This window comes from Gobio gobio (genome assembly GCF_949357685.1).
Source record: "Gobio gobio genome assembly, chromosome: 22".
NCBI classification, from domain to species: domain Eukaryota; kingdom Metazoa; phylum Chordata; class Actinopteri; order Cypriniformes; family Gobionidae; genus Gobio; species Gobio gobio.
The window spans coordinates 4,596,470-4,615,501 of NC_137118.1; the positions used below are offsets into that span (position 1 = coordinate 4,596,470).

General features: G+C 38.1%; 1 protein-coding gene across 3 annotated transcripts in view; it reads left to right on the top strand.

The window, feature by feature from the left end:
• Nucleotides 1-15,647, top strand: part of robo3 (roundabout, axon guidance receptor, homolog 3) — a 214,961-nt gene extending 199,314 nt beyond the window's left edge. For 2 of the 3 annotated variants that reach the window (XM_079804829.1, XM_079804830.1), the window contains exons 18-27: nt 1,592-1,631; nt 1,725-1,867; nt 1,989-2,264; nt 3,201-3,345; nt 7,445-7,666; nt 8,940-9,124; nt 9,267-9,371; nt 9,463-9,636; nt 10,766-10,905; nt 14,871-15,647. In XM_079804829.1, coding sequence (XP_079660955.1) covers nt 1,592-1,631; nt 1,725-1,867; nt 1,989-2,264; nt 3,201-3,345; nt 7,445-7,666; nt 8,940-9,124; nt 9,267-9,371; nt 9,463-9,636; nt 10,766-10,905; nt 14,871-14,882 — 1,442 coding nt within the window. In that variant the 3' untranslated portion in view covers nt 14,883-15,647. The remainder of the gene's footprint in view (nt 1-1,591; nt 1,632-1,724; nt 1,868-1,988; nt 2,265-3,200; nt 3,346-7,444; nt 7,667-8,939; nt 9,125-9,266; nt 9,372-9,462; nt 9,637-10,765; nt 10,906-14,870) is intronic. The other variant, XM_079804831.1, reaches the window with a different exon arrangement.
• The last annotated feature ends 3,385 nt before the right edge of the window (nt 15,648-19,032 follow it).

The following is a 19,032-nucleotide window of genomic DNA, read 5'->3' on the forward strand; positions in this document are numbered from 1 at the left end:
GTAACGATACCCTCATGTCACGATTCGATGCATATCACAATACTGAACTCACAATACGATATTATTGCGATACTCCAAAACATATGAACTCACGATACGATATTATTGCGATACTCCAAAACATATGAACTCACGATACGATATTATTGCGATACTCCAAGATATATGAACTCACGATACAATATTATTGGGATGCTCCAAGATATATGAACTCACGATACAATATTATTGGGATACTCCAAGATATATGAACTCACGATACAATATTATTGGGATACTCCAAGACAAAAGAACTCACGATACGATATTATTGGGATACTCCAAGATATATGAACTCACAATACGATATTATTGGGATACTCCAAGATATATGAACTCACAATACGATATTATTGGGATACTCCAAGACAAAAGAACTCATGATACGATATTATTGGGATACTCCAAGATATATGAACTCACGATACGATATTATTGGGATACTCCAAGACAAAAGAACTCATGAGACGATATTTTTGGGATACTCCAGGACAAAAGAACTCACGATACGATATTATTTTGATACTCCAAGATATATGAACTCACGATACGATATTATTGCGATACTCCAAGATATATTAACTCACAATACGATATTATTGGGATACTCCAAGATATATGAACTCACAATACAATATTATTGGGATACTCCAAGGTATATGAACTCACAATACAATATTATTGGGATACTCCAAGGTATATGAACTCACGATACGATATTATTGTGATACTCCAAGATATATGAACTCACAATACGATATTGTTGGGATACTCCAAGATATATGAACTCACAATACGATATTATTGGGATACTCCAAGACAAAAGAACTCACGATACGATATTATTGGGATATTCCAAAATATATGGGCTCACGATACAATATTATTGCGATACTCCAAAACATATGAACTCACGATACAATATTATTGCGATACTCCAAAACATATGAACTCACGATACGATATTATTGCGATACTCCAAAACATATGGACTCACGATACGATACTATTGGGATACTCCAAGACAAAATAACTCATGATACAATATTATTTTGATATGATATTATTGCGATACTCCAAGATATATGAACTCACGATACAATATTATTGCGATACTCCAAAACATATGAACTCACGATACGATATTATTGCGATACTCCAAAACATATGAACTCTCGATACGATATTATTGCGATACTCCAAGACATATGAACTCACAATACGATATTATTGTATGAATATTGTAATGATATTATTATATGAACTCACGATACTATAGTGCATTATTTTCAACGTTATAAATAATGTAGTACTCACACGAAAAACAAAATAAAAAAAATTCTCACACAGATTGTCACTATCCACGATATATATTGTTACATTTTTGTATTTTGTAATATTGTGGCACGATATATTGTTACACCCCTACTACATAGTATTTATTCATATTTTGAAATTTGCATACATTTTGTTATGTGCTTTTGCTATTTTGCATTATTGCATTATTATTTTGTTATGTGCTTTTGAATTGCATTATTTATTTATTTTACAGTTGGTTTTCCACATGGAGAAAGTTCTGGACTTAACGGAAGGTAAATGGCACTTTTAGCCATCGATTCAGAGTGTAAATACAGTCACTGTTTAGATTCTATACTTATTAATATTTCTGGATATGTCTGGTTAAGCAGGCCCGGTATGCTGGGTACTAACATTGGAAATTACCCGTGGCTGGCTGATTCTTGGCCAACCACCAATCTCGTTCACAACGGGAAAGACTCTGTGAACTGCTGTACGTCTAAACATGACACCCCGGAGAGATACTATAATGGTAAGACCCGCTGTTATAGAACAACACCACCGGCTGTACCGTTAAATTCATTTAACACAAAGTTTCCACAGCACAGAGTCGTATTAATTAAACCCTAATTAATTTACCATCGCTTCCTCAGAGGCGGGAATCTCTAATTACCTCAACCAAAATGAGAAGTACAGTGCAGATTCCAACGAAGGTCCCATCTACAGCACCATTGACCCCACCGGCGAGGACCTGCGCAGTTTCTCCGCCCAGTATTCTCAACATACCACGCCCTACGCCAGCACTCCCATCATGCCTTTCACCAACCAGGCGCCCTGCAGCCCTGAACAAGATGGCAGCCATTGGATGACCCAGCCTGGAACCTCCAATGCTCAATATGCCCAGCCGGACCGCTGTAAAACTGACAACGGTATCTTTGAGTCTAATCTGTTCACTTCAGTTTGGTTGAATGAGAGGGTTGTTTTATTATTATTTATATATTATTATAGAATTTATTTATATTGATTTATATGTAACATTAAAGTTAGACTTATTATTAATCCCAGAGGGATTTTACCATTATAAAATATATTCATAAATTAAAGCCAGTGCAACAAATTACCGTAATTATATAAGTATATTTAATTTCAGCTTTATTTTAAGTAACGATTTTATATTTTTAACAATAGTATATATTTTTAATAATATGTAATATATTATTATAAAAAAAATAAAAAAATAATATTTAAAATAAATAATCAACATAAATTAAAGCCAGTGGAACAAAATATATGAATATTTTTAATTTAAAAAAAGTGTGTGTGTATATATATATATATATATATATATATATATATATATATATATATATATATATATATATATATATATATATATATATATATATATATATATATATATGTGTACTGTATATGAGCATATTTTAAATATTATTAAAACATAAAATATATTCATATTTGCTTAATTGTTTTTAATCATGATTAATCACAGAAAAATGTGTTTAATCTAGTACATTTTTTTAATCTATTTCAGTTTTGCTGAATAAGAGTGTTTTACTATTATTTATATATTATTATAGAAGTTATTTATATTGAGAATTAGCTTCTATTTTGTTTTAATTTTAGTGTTAGTAATTATACGTGCTTTTGTCATTTTTATTCTTTTTTTTAATATTTCTGTTTAGCTTTTTAGTACCTCAATGTCAACTTATTTCTTAGTTTTTCATCTATTATTTATATTTTATTTCAGTTCAGTTTAGCGATTTTTATTCATTTTAGTTTTAGTATAACACTGCTGAATTAAGGTGTGTGTTTTTGTTCTCCACTAATCACTTGTTTTTTTACAGTAAAACAACCAAAGCAGAAGTTGATGGGGAAGCCAGTTAAAACACCGTCTCTCAACTGGATGGATGCATTGCCACCTCCACCCCTCTGTGGAGAGCTGGACGAGTGTGAAGAGGAAGACGATAACGAACTAATCCAGGACATGGGGTAAAGTTCACTGGAAGGCTTCAGATTCATTTCAGTGCTGTGTCAGCTCGACCTGCCTGAAAAATACAGCGTTTAGCATTTTTAATGCCACTATTATGCTATTTTAAAGCCTCCTAATTGTGTGGCGTCTCCTACAACAGGTTTACATGCATCAAAGGTCAACAAACACTTTCATTTTCTCATAATACACATTGCACACCACATTGTTCACTGATTCTCAAACGACTGATGAATCAGTCTCTCTAAATCCCTCCTTTCCGTGAGCTACTCTGCTCTGATTAGCCAGACGGCACAGTCTGTTGTGATTGGTCTACCGCGTTCAGCTCATTACCATAACTGAACTTCAGTTCCGGAGGCTTCCTAAAGCTCAGCGATTGCACACACACTGTAAAGACAGTAACGATGACGTCGATTTGACCACATCAATCCGAGCGCGAGTCCGATGATGAAACATTGAAGAACTAGTTATTCAACCCCAACCTCCATCACAAGCACGACTCGAGCAGGAGTTTCTCATACGCTTCTCATCTTGAGCTTCATTATGAGATGTTGCAGCTGTAATTCCTCACCATCAGCATTAGCAAGTGTGTGTCCATCAGCAAACCCGTGTGTGTGTTTCTGATTTATTGCGGTGCACATGTGGGAACTGTATCAATAACAGCGCATACGTTAGCCCAGCGCTAACATGAATGACTGATGGAACATAAACGCTTGTCAAACTAATCTCACTCCATCCTTTATCTTTACTCACAGTAGTAAGAACGACAGACGATCTGCAATAATACACACAGTTTTAGGTAATAGTGGCCCACAGCTGATGAGCAGAAGTATTTCAGTAAGACAGTCATAACGTGAGTTAGCCGGAAACTTGCACAATATAAAACACAAAACTATGTATTTTGAACATCTGGTAGACAATCAATAATTATTCATACGTACAGGTTGTGATTCTGAGGAGCTGGTCCACATAAACTGGTACTGACTCATCTTTGAAGAGCAAGCGTTTTGTGAATCTGAGATTTGAGTCGTCAGTAAAATGACGTTTGACGGCGGGTCGAGTTGTTCGCGGGCGGATGACGTATAACATAGCCGGGCATTATGCAAATGTCTTTTCTAGTGATGTAGAACAAACGACTCGTTTAGGCGGTTCAGAGTCAATTCTTTCTTTTGGAGACAATAACTTTATTTATCGTGCACTTTCGACTTTACAATGATTACATTCACAAACAGTGATATTACACGCTGCATGAGAGGAAATATTCGAAAAACCATAATAGGGGCACTTTAAATTAAAAAGCAATTATACTTTTGGTGATTTGACATGTTATGTAAACATTCATAACAAAGACTTTCAGTCTCCATTCAATTAGACAGGAGCTGAACAAGCTGACCAGAGAGTGTTCCATCAGGACTTTGGCAGACAAAATGAATCTCAAGTTCTTACACACGCTTTCAGCAATTCATTTTAGTTTTTAACTTAATTTCCATGTCTACGTGTCGACATCTTTTACCAATTGGCTAGCTGAGAGCCTCGCTTAGCCTTCTGGACAAAGTTTTGCTGATTGTTCCAGGAACCGTCTCTAAATTCACAGTTTGATTGCTGTTGACAAGGCTGTATATGGAGGCTAACAAAGTTAGCGATATGCTACCCTTGAGTCTGGTCTGTTTCCTCATGACGGCCTGACTGAATTATGTTTCCTTTTCCTAGTCTGTATCGCATTAGTCCCTTGTTAGTGAAGCTCGCGGTCAGTGGTAGCCGCAGAGTGCCCCGGCCGCAGGCTCTGATGGGTACAGACGCTCTTATTGCTTTCTGCCGCCACTTCAGCCCAATGGCTGCCCGCGAGGGGCACTAACGAGGGCACGTCACATTAGCCGCAGCGGTTAACCAGCCCAGTGGAGATCTGTGAATCCGATAACCTTGACATAGCCTCCCGCAGTAACCGCATTAGCCAGTGACAGGTACAACCCTTCTCAAGTTTCTTCCTCCGAGCATTAGATGTTATTCAGGGCGCAAGAACGCAATGCAACACTCACAGCCAGAGTAGATTGTCATAACTAGCCCTCAAAAGTGTGGTGAACTCATTGATCACAAGGTTAACATTTGTGCCAGCCCGAAGGCGAGAACATCGGCTCTGTTACTGCATTATGACTCTGATCTTAATAATTCACCCTTCAGCTCAACGAGAACTCAACTAAAATGACGTTCTAAACCAAGAGCGCTCCGCGTGTAGGTGTCTTTCAGCTCATCGGTTTGCCCTCAAAGTGCCCAAGGCAAAACATCGAGTCAGTGCCACTTAAAATGCCACTGCATTAAACTTATTTTCCATTGCTCTTGCATGGATTGGTCCCATGAGAGCTGAAAGATCAGGCATATTGTTATCTGGAGGCCAGGCTGTCTCATTTGACAGAGCGGCAGGAATCGATATGCCACCGGTTGCATTGACCCGGTGATTACTGCAGCAGGCAATCATAATGAGTGTGCCGTGATTGATTTAGCACAGAGGTACTGGACTTACTTAACCTTCTGATAAAAATTTAGTTATAAAGCAGAAAAACGTCACTTATTCTGCCACTCTAAGTGACAAGGGCAAGTGAGTCTTTTCCAACTTCTGCATCATCTGCTCATTTCCTTTCACAAAAGTCTGGCATCGGGAAGATTTTTTTAATGTCTTATGTTCACCAAAGCTGCAATTACTTGATAAAAATATTGTACAAATCGCAATATTGTCAAACATTTTTAACTGATTTCTCTTTTAATATATTTATAAAATTTTGATGCAAAGCTTAATTTTCAAAAATATGCTCAAAGTTGGGTGCTCGACAAAAAAATGTATACAAATAGAAAAAAAGTCGGCACACCAAAGCTCCAAAATATGCAACAATATTTAATAGTGGACTCGCACATGGGTTACATTTCGAGTAACACAGGCTCTTTGTCAGACAATTAAAACACTTTTTCAACAAACCTTTATACTAGCGATCACATGATGTTTAAAAAAAAAAAAATGGATCACAAAAGCACAAGACAAAATGTGAAAGTTTAAACATGCATTAATAATAATAACATAAATATAATACCTGCATAAACTAAGAAAACAATCCAAAGACAATATCAAAATCTTCATTTGTTATATCCCTGTGTTATAGTATCTAATGTGTAAATCCTAAAGGTCTCGCATTAAAGTGTGTTATTAATGTCAGCTCCACGTCGTGGATATGTGACTGCTTCCATTCCTATTGTAAGGAGACCGAATGTCTAAAGTTAGCCAAGTCCAAAGACTTTTGAAATCTTGGTTTCTGAGAGCGCAACGATTTTTAAAGGTCTAAAGCTTCATTTTCAGAAGCCATTTCTGAAATGGTGCTCAAGAAACATTTCTTATGATTATCAATGTTGAAAACAGTTGTGCTGCTTAATATTTTTGTGGAATATTTTTCCTCAGGATTCTTTGATGAATTGAAAGTTCAAAAGAACCATATTTATTTGAAATATAATATTTTTGTAAAAGTGTATGCCAGCTTTGATCAATTTAATGCTGAATAAAAGTATTAATTTCTTTAACAAAAGCCGTCTTGACATATTTCCTATTAAAACAGAAGGTTTTAAAGCAGCCAGTAGTCATTTACATCAAAACCCAGAAAAACATGTGCTGCTGCTATTAAATGGCTAGTGGGAGTATTATTTTACAATATTTTAGTGGGAAATCGCCCTTGCAAATATGAGTTTTCAATATTTCTATTATTATTAGTGCTGTCAAATCGATTAATCACATCCAAAATAAGTTTGTGTTTACATAATATATCTGTGTACTGTGTTATGTATATATAAATGCACACTCATTCATGTATATATTTAAGAAATATTTGCATGTATATACTGTATATATATATATATGTATATACTGTATGTATATATATATATATATATATATATATATATATATATATATATATATATATATATATATATATATATATATATATATATATAAAATTCATATTATATATAAATATTTTACATATATATTTATATATATAAATATTTTATATATATACATTTTTTTATGGACCTTAAAATATTGACACTTTTGTCCTCTCACAGGTCTGATGAGGAAGAGTGGTGTCCTCCTCTCCCAGAGAGGACTTACCTGATGGACGGCACGATGGAGGACGGTCCTGCTCATGCCTCTAGATTAGAGGCTCCTTCCCCGACCACGTCCTACAGCCACCAGTCCACCGCCACCTTAACCCCATCTCCCAGAGACGATGGCCACTGCCACGATATACCCCGCTTACACCAGCTCGAACAGACACATATAGCACGGTGAGACACATTATTAAATAAACGGAGTGTCTATTTACACCAAGGACAAAATAGCGTGCCTTGTTGACAAGTGCTTTCACACTAGCTCCACCTAACAACGCCTGATTGGGCCAAATAAGATTAAAAAAAACATGTATTTCAACGTCTTCAGTGGTGTAGGCAGTAAAGCATGAGGCTTAAGGATCTTGGTTTTGACGTGATCGACCCGTGTTCGAATCCGCCTTTTGGCAAGTTCGCTCTTCTCTCTTTTCCCATCACATATCACATCGGAAAGGCATTTACTTTCAATAAAAATGAAGAAAATGTCTAGAAATGGAAATAAAGTGCCTAGCGAAATTATATTTAATAATAATAAAAGCATTTATTGGGTAGGGGTAGATGTAGGGAGGGCTTTTATTGTCCCATTAAGGCGGCATCCATTTAATAATTTTAATAAATATAATAATTGACCCTGTTATTATTGCATCCTGTTAATGTACAACAATGCTGAGGTGCAAAAAGTATGTATCTGCCAAAATAAAGTATAAATGGCATACTATTTACACATATTGCAAAGAACAGCTACTTTTACATGGTGTAAATATAATATATCACTATTTTCACTGAGTAAATCGCATCTACAGCTATTACACTTAGTGTAAATATCATCTTATCGCTAAGAAAATGTTATTTTGACTTCGTGTAAATAGCCGCTGCCTTAAATAAACCTTCAAGTGATATTGCACAATTTCCTGTGCATGTTTTTTTGACAGGTCAGCATTCCGACATGAATAGCATAACAAGTTTATGGAGAGTTTGAAGATTTTCTTTTCTAAACTTTATTTAGTGCCTTTCAAAAGATAAATCTGATGCGTAAATGACATTAGTTGTATTCTAGAGGCAGTGTTCACTTTAGGACCGTTAATATCAGCAATCCTTCAGGAATTAGTTTATTTGTTTTCACTCTCTTAGGTGGATTTTTACAGCGTTATTGTTTGTTCCTGCTGGAGAGAATATGTTTTATGAATAATTTATTCCTCTGCAGGTCACGGCACAGAGACTCTCATTAAGCTTCCTTCTAGACTGCAGTTGTGCCAAGTTTAGAAAGATGATTTACTTTTACAAAGTGCTGATCTTGGCCTACTATGTTTTTCATTTATTAGGAGTGTTATAATAGTGTCCTCGCTGGTCCTGAGAATGTAGTTTTGAGTTGAAACCGAGGGCTCATTTAGGTTGGATGTAATGTCATTTTCTGATTGTATTTCATCCCGTCAAACTTTGTTGTAACTGACAGCCGGTTGGCGTGTGGACCGGTGCCTGTGCCGCGAGCACCAAGCCCCCCTCTAACCCAGTCCAACCCAAACCTGTCGGCCAATCAGGAGTGTCCTGACAACACCATGCCACAACGCTCAGCACATAAACGGGACCTGAGCCAAGGAGCCGCCCAAAGCGTGGAGAACATCTGCAACACCACGCCAGGTGTGTTTCAGCTTTGGCTACTTTAACAGAAGTGAAATACCACTTCTATGCCCTCAGCAATATAAAATTACACACATAACCTCCTCCTAAAGCTACAGTTGTTGTAGTTTAGTCATTGTCATGTCACACCCCCCTCTTGCAGGTCGAGCGAGGCCTTCTGCAGAACAAACGCCTCCTGGGCAGAAGTCCAAGGTGAAGAAGAAAACCTCCAAGAGCGGTCAATACCGAAGAGATATACTGCAAGGCGGTGAGTTACTGACCAGGCCTTTTCCAGAATGGAGTTAGTTAATCATTTATCCTGCTCCGGTGTAGTTAACATGCTGGTCACATCTCTGCAGATCTGCCCCCTCCACCAGAGCCGCCCCCTGAGGATGTGATCGACTGCGCTCAAGTGGGGGGATTCGAATGTGGGCAGACGTCCCTCGAGAGAGTGGGCAGCTCCCATTCCTCCATGGAGAGGAGAGAACAGAGCACACCCAATCGGAAAAACTCTTCTCATAGACGGATAGATGGTTAGAGAACACCTGACAGTCTTCAATGCTCACACACACTCACACACACACACACACACACACACACACACACACACACACACACACACACACACACACACACACACACACACACACACACACACACACACACACACACACGTCTGGTTCACTATCTTTGTGGGGACTCTCCATAGACGTAATGGTCTTTATACTGTACAAACTGTATATTTTCTCCCCTTACACTAACCCTACCCATCACACACACACACACACACACACACTCTCAGACACACACACACACACCCTCAGACACACACACACACACCTGTCTGGTGCGCTATCCTTCTGGGGACTCGCCATAGGCGTAATGGTTTTTATACTGTACAAACCGTATATTCTATCCCCTTACACTGCCTCTGCCCCTAAACCTACCCATCTCACACACACACACACACACACACACAAACACACACACAAACACACACTTGTCTGGTGCGCTATCCTTCTGGGGACTCGCCATAGGCGTAATGGTTTTTATACCGTACATACCGTATATTCTATCCCCTTACACTAACCCTACCCCTAAACCTAACCCTCACAGGAGACATTCTGCATTTTTACATTTTCATAAAAACTCATTCTGAATGATTTATAAGCTTTTGTGCCCATGGGGACCTCAATTTAGGTCCCTACGGTGACACAAGTTCCCATGAGTCTGTCTACATGCAGGTTGAAGTCCCCACCAGGCTAGAAAAACATGTACACCCTCAGACACACACACACACACAGTTCACTATCTTTGTGGGGACTCTCCATAGACGTAATGGTTTTTATACTGTACAAACTGTATATTCTCTCCCCTTACACTAACCCTACCCTTAAACCTACCCATCACACTCACTCACACACACACACACACACACACACACACACACACACACACACACACACACACACACACACACACACACACACACACACACACACACACACACACACACACACACACACACACACACACACACACACACACACACACACACACACACACATATATATATAGTGTACTGATATATACACTTTTCAGTACATTTTTATTGACCCCTAACATTATGATTTATGATTTTGTTTATGTGCCTCTCCACAGAGGATGATTTAATTCCTTACAACAAGCCCAACTTCCTGTCTCGGGGTCAGATGTCCAGCAATTGCTCCACAACAGGAAGTTCATCATCACGGGGGTCAACAGGATCACGAGGGCACGGAACGGGCAGGAAGAGAAATGATGTAAGACCAAGTAACATTTCTCACACCGCAGACAATCATTGTCTTGATCAGTCTTTTTGTCTTTTATCTAGTAAAAAATATTGAATAATCCTTAAAACTAATATTTACCTAATATTGAAATACTTATGATTGATAAAAATGGCATATTTTAAGACTTAATTTAGTATTTTTCTTAACACAAATATAATTTTTTTTTATGCTTAAAACAAGTGATGCACAGTTTGGCAAAAGTAAATCCATCTTGTTTAAGGATATAGTTTTTACAATAATTCAAGACATAAAATACTGATTATGTGTTGTTTTTTAAAGTATATGCTCTCAAGATTTAATCCTCATCCTCCCAAATCCTAATCCCAAATCTTAAACATTAGCTGAGATTAGTCGCACACAGGCTCACAAACATGTGCATTAGTTTATCTTTTCTTCACACTCCTTCATTGCTGAGACAGACTTGACTAAGTGTGTCCGAGTCCATCTGGCTGTCGGGCACATAATGTGAGAGTTCTGCAGAGCAGAGACACTGGACTTTTAGCCAGCAATCAGACACTTCCTGTGAAGTACATTCCCCACTGCTCCGAGAACAGATGACAGAAGAGACACTACAACACACTGATCTGTCCGTAAAGTGTTTTTGTCTCACATCAGACACTTGCACGGTCACTCTTTACCAAGTTTTGCAGTGCTCAAATACAAAAAGAAGAGACTCTGTCATATTCTTTCTTACTTTTTATTCACCAAAGAGTTCCAGCTCTAAAATATAAGTGGATGAAACGTTCAAAACTTTAAAATAGCACATAACTCTATAAAGAGTGCATTATTTGGTGAGGAATATTGATGTTTGTTAATAATAATAAATAGTAGTCATAGTAATTTATTAACCCTTTTTGTCAACTGTGCATTGCATTTGTAATGTAAATATGTACATAATCCTTTTACCATGGTAAAATTGCTAACATTGCTGTGGTTTATTTTACATCTTTGCGATACATAAATCTCTCTTCATATGCAGAAATGTACAGTGGTGAAGTGGTGGAGTAATGTCCAAAAAACTTAGTAATACCACAACACATTTTCATGATCAGAAGATGTATAACTGATGATCAGGGCTTGACACTTTTCTGCTCCAGCGGTTTCCCAAAGTTACTAGCCACTCATTATTTTCACTGGCCACAATTTTGACTGATACCATGGGGAAAAAGTGACATTTGGATATATTTTATATAATCTCATAATTTGGCAGAAGGTATATTATACTGTTACACATGCTGTTTACGTTCACTTAAAACAGAACTGACTGTGTGTACGTGTGTACGTTAGTGTCAAGACCGGCATTTTGACATTATTCTGCGTGTATTTTTTAAATGTAATAAGGCAGCGAACGCAAGATGGCTTTATGTGCGCGCACTTTGAGTCCGAGCACAAAATCTGTGGGAAAGAGTAAAACTATATGCTTAGGGTGACCATATTTTGATTACTGAAAACCAGGACACTCGGCCTGGCAATGAAATACTCAAATGATACTCGAAGTTTACTCAAAGATTCTTTATTAATTTCAATACATTTACAGTATGCCCCCCTCTGTATGGATAGAAAATGGTTATATTACAGTCCCTCCAGAAAAACGCAATTATGCGATCGCATGATTTAATGCATAATCAGCCAAAGTCTGCATATTTATGCAGGGGCCACATTTTTTCAAATACTCCGCGTAAATTGCCTATTTCCTCGTGCAAAATATGCGGGCTAGCATGATTTCATAATCCCTTCATTTTCGTTGCAAAAAAGTCATATATATTAGCAGAAAGTTGAAAAATTTTTGTTTACTTCACACAAGAGCCGCCATTTCCCCCTATTGCCATGGGAACGTTTTGAAGTGAAGTAATTACCCGACGCGAACGTCATCGAAAAGCTGCAAACCCCGTGGTGAAACCATAGATATCTGTGAAACCATAATGAAACACGCAAATTCCCATTTGCCAACAAAAATAACAGCAAAAGACCGCGCAAAGCAGTTTCCCGGTGTGTTGACCGATTTCAAAACACAGCATCATGAAGCTTCGAAGCGTTATGAATCAGTGAGTCGATTCAGCGGTTTAAATCGCCAAAGTCATGTGATTTCAGCAGTTTGGTGGTTTGAAGCGCGATCCGAACTCACTGATTCATAACGCTTCGAAGTTTCATGATGCTGTGTTTTGAAATCGGTCATCACTATATGAGTCGTTATTTAGGGTTTTTTTGCGCACAAAAACTATTCTCATCGCTTCATGAAGTTATTGTAGAACCACTGTAGTGAGATGGACTTTGTAATGACGTCTTTAGTACCTTTGATGGGTCTTGAGAGTGTAAAGTGCATTGTGCCAATGGAGGCCTTTCTGAGCCATCGGATTTACACTAAAATATCTTCATTTGTGTCTAAAGATGAACGGAGGTCTTACGGGTGTCGAACGACATGAGGGGAAGTCATTAATGACAGAATTTTCATTTTTGGTTGAACTAACCCTTTAAGAGATTGCACTTTGTGCATTGGAAGCACTCAAATGTCTGTTTTGTATAGCTACCTCTGTAAAACAGGAAGTTATTTATAAAAAAAATTCAGAAGTTGTATCATATTCCTTTTGTAAAGCTACAGAACTTGTTTGACTCAATGTTTTGTAAATTTGAGCCATGTGATTATTAAGGTCTTCAATAAAACAAGATGAGAACTTAAATATTCCCAGCACTTTCTGTGATGTAGTGCTTTTTTTCTCTTTTTCATCTAAGCGCAGTTTTTGCAAGTTCCCGCAATTTTATCGCATAAATATCCCGCATTTTCCATCGCATTTTTTAAGAAAACGTGCCGCATAATCAAGGATTTTTGCCCACAACAATCAAAAAAAAAGCCGCATTTTTCTGGAAGGACTGATATTAGGGCCAGGACAGGACTTGAAAACAGGACATGTCCTGGGAAAACAGGACGTTTGGTCACCCTACTATATGCAATACGTCCAATCCCATGCGAAATTCAAGCCCTGTAACACCAACAATATTCATTCATATATACAATATATATTTATATTTGGAGAAAATAAAACGAACGAGGGGAGGCGTGTTTGTGTGTCACTCGCTCGGGAAAGAGCAGCTGGTATCGTGCTTCTTTTCTGCAGAAAATTAGTATTTGAAGCTTTTTAGTATCGATATGTGTCGGAAAAAAAATTCTGACAACACTACATTGCACTTAGTTTATTATTTCAGATGCCTCTTTAAAAGACTACAATTGAAAAATATATAAATATATCTCAAAAATTTGGGTTGGCGGGTGTTAATGTCAAGCCCTGCTAATGATCACCATTTATAACTTTAGTCAAACAGAGAGCTCAAATTAGGAAGAGCTAGTTGCATAACTTTTTTCTTTTTACAGTGTTTCCCTATAAACATGAATAGTTCTGTGACGGGCACTGGGTTACACACTCGTGAGGTCACTCCACATGGACTGAAGAGCCTCCTCAGATGTGTGCCCTCTTCTCAGGTTACCCCCTCTGGAACATAAAGGACAGGCCACATAAAAGAGGGCTATACGCTCCCCGGGGAGGGAGTTTCGGGTTACCCCGTCCTGTCACGGTGGTTAGCGTTATCTTTCCAGTCGGACAGAGAGCGTGAATAGATGCTTGACGGAGAGAGGGGAGAAGGGGTCTGCCTTTATTCTGTGTCCTCAGATCTTGTCACGTCCCATGATGGACAATCCCTGCTGCATTAAGTCATCTGTAGACCAAACCAAAAAGCCTTTCTTTTGTCCTCAGAGAGGCCACAACCATTGGTTAGCAGGATAAGGTGTATTTTGACCACTTTCATGAAGGTTTTAGCGTCTTACAGTGGTCATTCTGGTCAAGCTGCTATAATAACCAGCATTGTTCATCTAAAATCATCTGGTTCTGTCCATTTCAAATCCCGTTTATCTCATTTTTTCTTTTCTTTTTCTACTCCTCCAGGAGATGAGATAAGGGAAGGCTGTGAGACGCAGGAAGTTTGACATGGGCATCCCTCTGTTTTCGTTCGTAAACTGAAGAGAAGAACCGAAGAAAAGTGGACGAGTGTACAGATTTCAGAACGTGAATCTGGGACTTTTGATTACGTTATTAATTATTGTTATTATTGTTATTTATGACCTTCACGGGGGCATTTTTCATCACGCTGTCACTGTAAATAATCATACGTTCAAGCTTTTTACATGGGGTCCAGATGCCTGGAAAGAAGAGTATATTGTATTTATACATGAAAGAAGAAATGAAATCATGTTAAAAGCTCCGATATTATAGATAAGTTAATGTCTGAATGTGCCAACCTCTTGTAGAAATGTATACAGCAGCATTTCAAAGCATAATACTATTGCACTCTTGTTGTGTTGGAGAACAACAACAAAAAAAATAAAAATAGAAAGCACAATACGTGTTGTTTGACCAGCCAGCTAGACAGCAAGTCTGAAGACCTAACCAGGCCGAGGACGCTTCTGTGTGTCCGTCTCGTCTCCGTCTGTGGATCCCCATCGCTGCGGTCACAAGAGAATGTGGTCCCTTTCCCCCTTTCTTTTCAAAGCCAAGAGAGTGTCATTTGACGACTGTTGTGAACGATTGTATTTGTCTTTTTTAAGGAGTGTTTTGGAGATCGTGAGGAAATGTATTTCATTCAAAAAACCAAAATGATGTTCCTTTGACTAACTTTTTGGTAGTCCTTGTTGTTTTGTATAAATAAAATACATTCTGAGCTATACATGTCTGTCTTGAAATTGATGTTTTTTAAATATCTTTTTTATAAATTCACATTTAAGCAGTTTAATATGGAGAGGCACTAAAATGTAGACCTTTGTTTATGTGATTTTGACCATGATGTGAGAACAGTTGGCTATTTAGGTTTGTACATTAGCATGGACTCACTAACTTAATGAGAGAATTGTTGTGTTCCAGTCCTCCTGGGATGTTCGTATTTATGAGATGAGAAGTCGTGTTTACGACATCACATGCATTCAAGTCACTTTGGTCGGAGCAAGATGGCGGTGTACCTTCTTTCAATGAATTTCACGAAAATACAGCAAGGTTTGTTAAAGGAACACTCCACTTTTTTTGAAAATAGGCTCCTTTTACAAGTCCCCTAGAATTAAATAGTTGAGTTTTACCGTTTTTGTATCCATTCAGCCGATCTTTGTATCTGGCGGTAGCACTTTTAGCATAGCTTAGCATACATCATTGATTCTGGTCAGTCCATTAGCATCTCATTCAAAAAATGACCAAAGACACTTTCAATATTTTTCCTATTTAAAACTTGACTCTTCTACAGTTACATCGTGTGCTAAGACCAACTGAAAATTAAAAGTTGCGATTTTCTACACCTATATGGCTAGGAACTACTTTCTCATTCCGGCGTAATAGTCGCAGATCTTCGCAGGCGTACCATGGCTGCAGCGGCGCAATGATATTACAACGCCTGAAAGTAGCCCCAGCTAGGTAACTTTCAATGTGACCGGCACTAAGTTTGTGTAGTTGCAGAGAAAGTTTCAGGCTTGCAGCCGACAAATTGTGTTGTGTGATTAGCCATGGTTCTGTGTTGTAAAGGGCTGTGATAGTAAGATAGTAAGGTGTATACCATGTTTCACAGAATACCAACGAATCATTGCGCCGCTGCAGCCATGGTACGGCCGCGAAGATCCGCCACTATTATGCAGGAATGAGAAAGTAGTTCCTAGCCTTAAAGGTGTAGAAAATCGTAACTTTTAATTTTCAGTTGGTCTTAGCACACGATGTAACTGAAGAGTCAAGTTTTAAATAGGAAAAATATTGAAAGTGTCTTTGGTCATTTTTTGAATGAGATGCTAATGGACTGACCAGAATCAATGATGTATGCTAAGCTATGCTAAAAGTGCTACCGCCAGATACAAAGATCGGCTGAATGGATTCAAAAACGGTAAAACTCAACTATTTAACTCTAGGGGACTTGTAAAAGGAGCCTATTTTCAAACAAAGTTGAGTGTTCCTTTAACTCTGCTTATGGAAAATGAACAACAAAGAATTTTCTAATTTCTTATAGAAAATGAGTTTTATTAGGTCCTAGAGTTTTAATCTTTTACGTTTTTATTTCATCTAAGAAACCACTGTAAGCTGTATCGTAATATATTAGGCTAATTGTTATATTACAATGCTAGCTTACTTTGTAGTAAATTACGAAGCCTGACAGTATCACTGCTAAACCCGTTATCAACTACAGACGTTGCATCCATTGATTCCACCGTGTTTCTCACTGACATGCCCCCAACTCGTATAGATCGGGGCTTAAAGAAAATCCTGACTTCCCTGGTATTTACGACTTTGTGGTGGCGTTCAAATCGTAAATATGATCTTTACGACATGACTTGAACGCACCAAATGACACCCAGACAATCCACTCAGGATACCCAGTGTTACAGGACCCCAGGCACATCGTTTTACCCTTTTTGTAGCATAAACACATGGGCGTCAGTTTGGTTTGAAATGTGCTGGGGACAGAGACGCATTCAGAAGTGCATTTTCAAAAGTGCTGGGTACATAATGCATTTTTTTTTTCTCTTTCGCGAAGGTCATGTTTTGAAAGACTATGTCCTGTAGCTTACTAATGTAAATAAATAAAAATGTCAGCTGAGAGACATATTGCGGGTCTTATAGTCTATCTTACTCATGTCGATAATATTTTTCATTTTTGCAATTCTTTTTACCACTTCATTATCAGAGTCCCACTGGAGCCCGTGTTTTTTTTATCCTCCCTATTACACATTAGTTACAGCCATTCAAATAGTTCAGTTTTGTTTTTAATGTCAAAGTAGTTATATTTCGTTTTGTTTCTTTATTAAGTTAATTTAGAAAAATGTTTGAAGCATTTTTTTGTTTGTTAAACTAAAGTTTTTGCTTTTTAAAATGACGACCAAGCGGCCAGCGGCCGACAGTGAGTTAACCCAACACTTTAGCCTCTGAAATCAACACTTGACTTGTCTTGCTTATTAAATCCATATAAAACAATTAAATCATCGTTTAAACGTTTAGCCTCTATCACCACCATCACAGTAAAAAGGCATTTTTGACAAGATGAGGCAGGCAGATCGCAACGGCGCGCGCAAACAAAACGGGCTACACAATCTAAACAAATAATAAAAAATAAACATGCTGGTTGTCTTACCTTAGGCTACATCTATCCGCGAAATGAATATAAATCCGATCTTCAATTCCCGTGCTATATGCACATTTATGCCAACGAAAGTTCATGTCAACGAAAGCAACAGATATGAGCATTTTATTAATCAGCTCATTTCAACACCAAAGACCGCATTATGAGAACGAGCGACCTAAACACTGGTAAGAGCCTTTAGTCTCATTAGTTTTAATGAAGATAATTGTGCTTTTGAGCATCTAAGACTTAGCTTATTTTCAGTTTCACTTGTGGCAGTTTGCGTGTTGGCTTGCTTTACTTATTTGCGGCGATGCGCGTTGCATAGCGCCGTCCTATAGCCTAAAAAGGCCCGAAGCCCGGCCCGTGTCTGAGGTAGGCTATGACTGGAAAATTGGCCCGAAGCCCGCGGCCCTAGGGGCGTAAAAAAGTCGGGGCCCGTCGGGCTCGGGCAGAAATGTAGGGCTCTACTTTGAGTAAGACTGAAAGCATCTTTCTTTTTAATACATTTCTTGAATGTATGCCTATAGATAGTTATGATATTTGTGGCTAAACTGGGGTCGGTCATTACGCTCATCATGAGCGGCCCATGGCTCCTGCTACCCATGGCTGTTAAGAACTGTAGGCTACATCAATACATTACAACAATTTCGTGCTATGGGCACTGCCACTGATACAGGCAGCGGAAGAGCCTATTTTACGGAGCTTGCTTCTGCTTTTCAAACGTTTTTACGACAAAAGATGTCATTAAAACGACATACGATCTCGTTATTATGAGAAAAGATGACGTTAAAACGACATAAGAGATCGTTATTACGACACAATTGAGTGGAAAAAATAATATGTGTGTGTCAGCAATGCTTCACCGTAAAATTGAACTCGAGGTAAAAAAAAAAAAAAAAAAAAAAAGTGGTGGGTACAAAAGGACTCATGACGAAATCTGGTGGGTACGCATCCCCCCCGTCC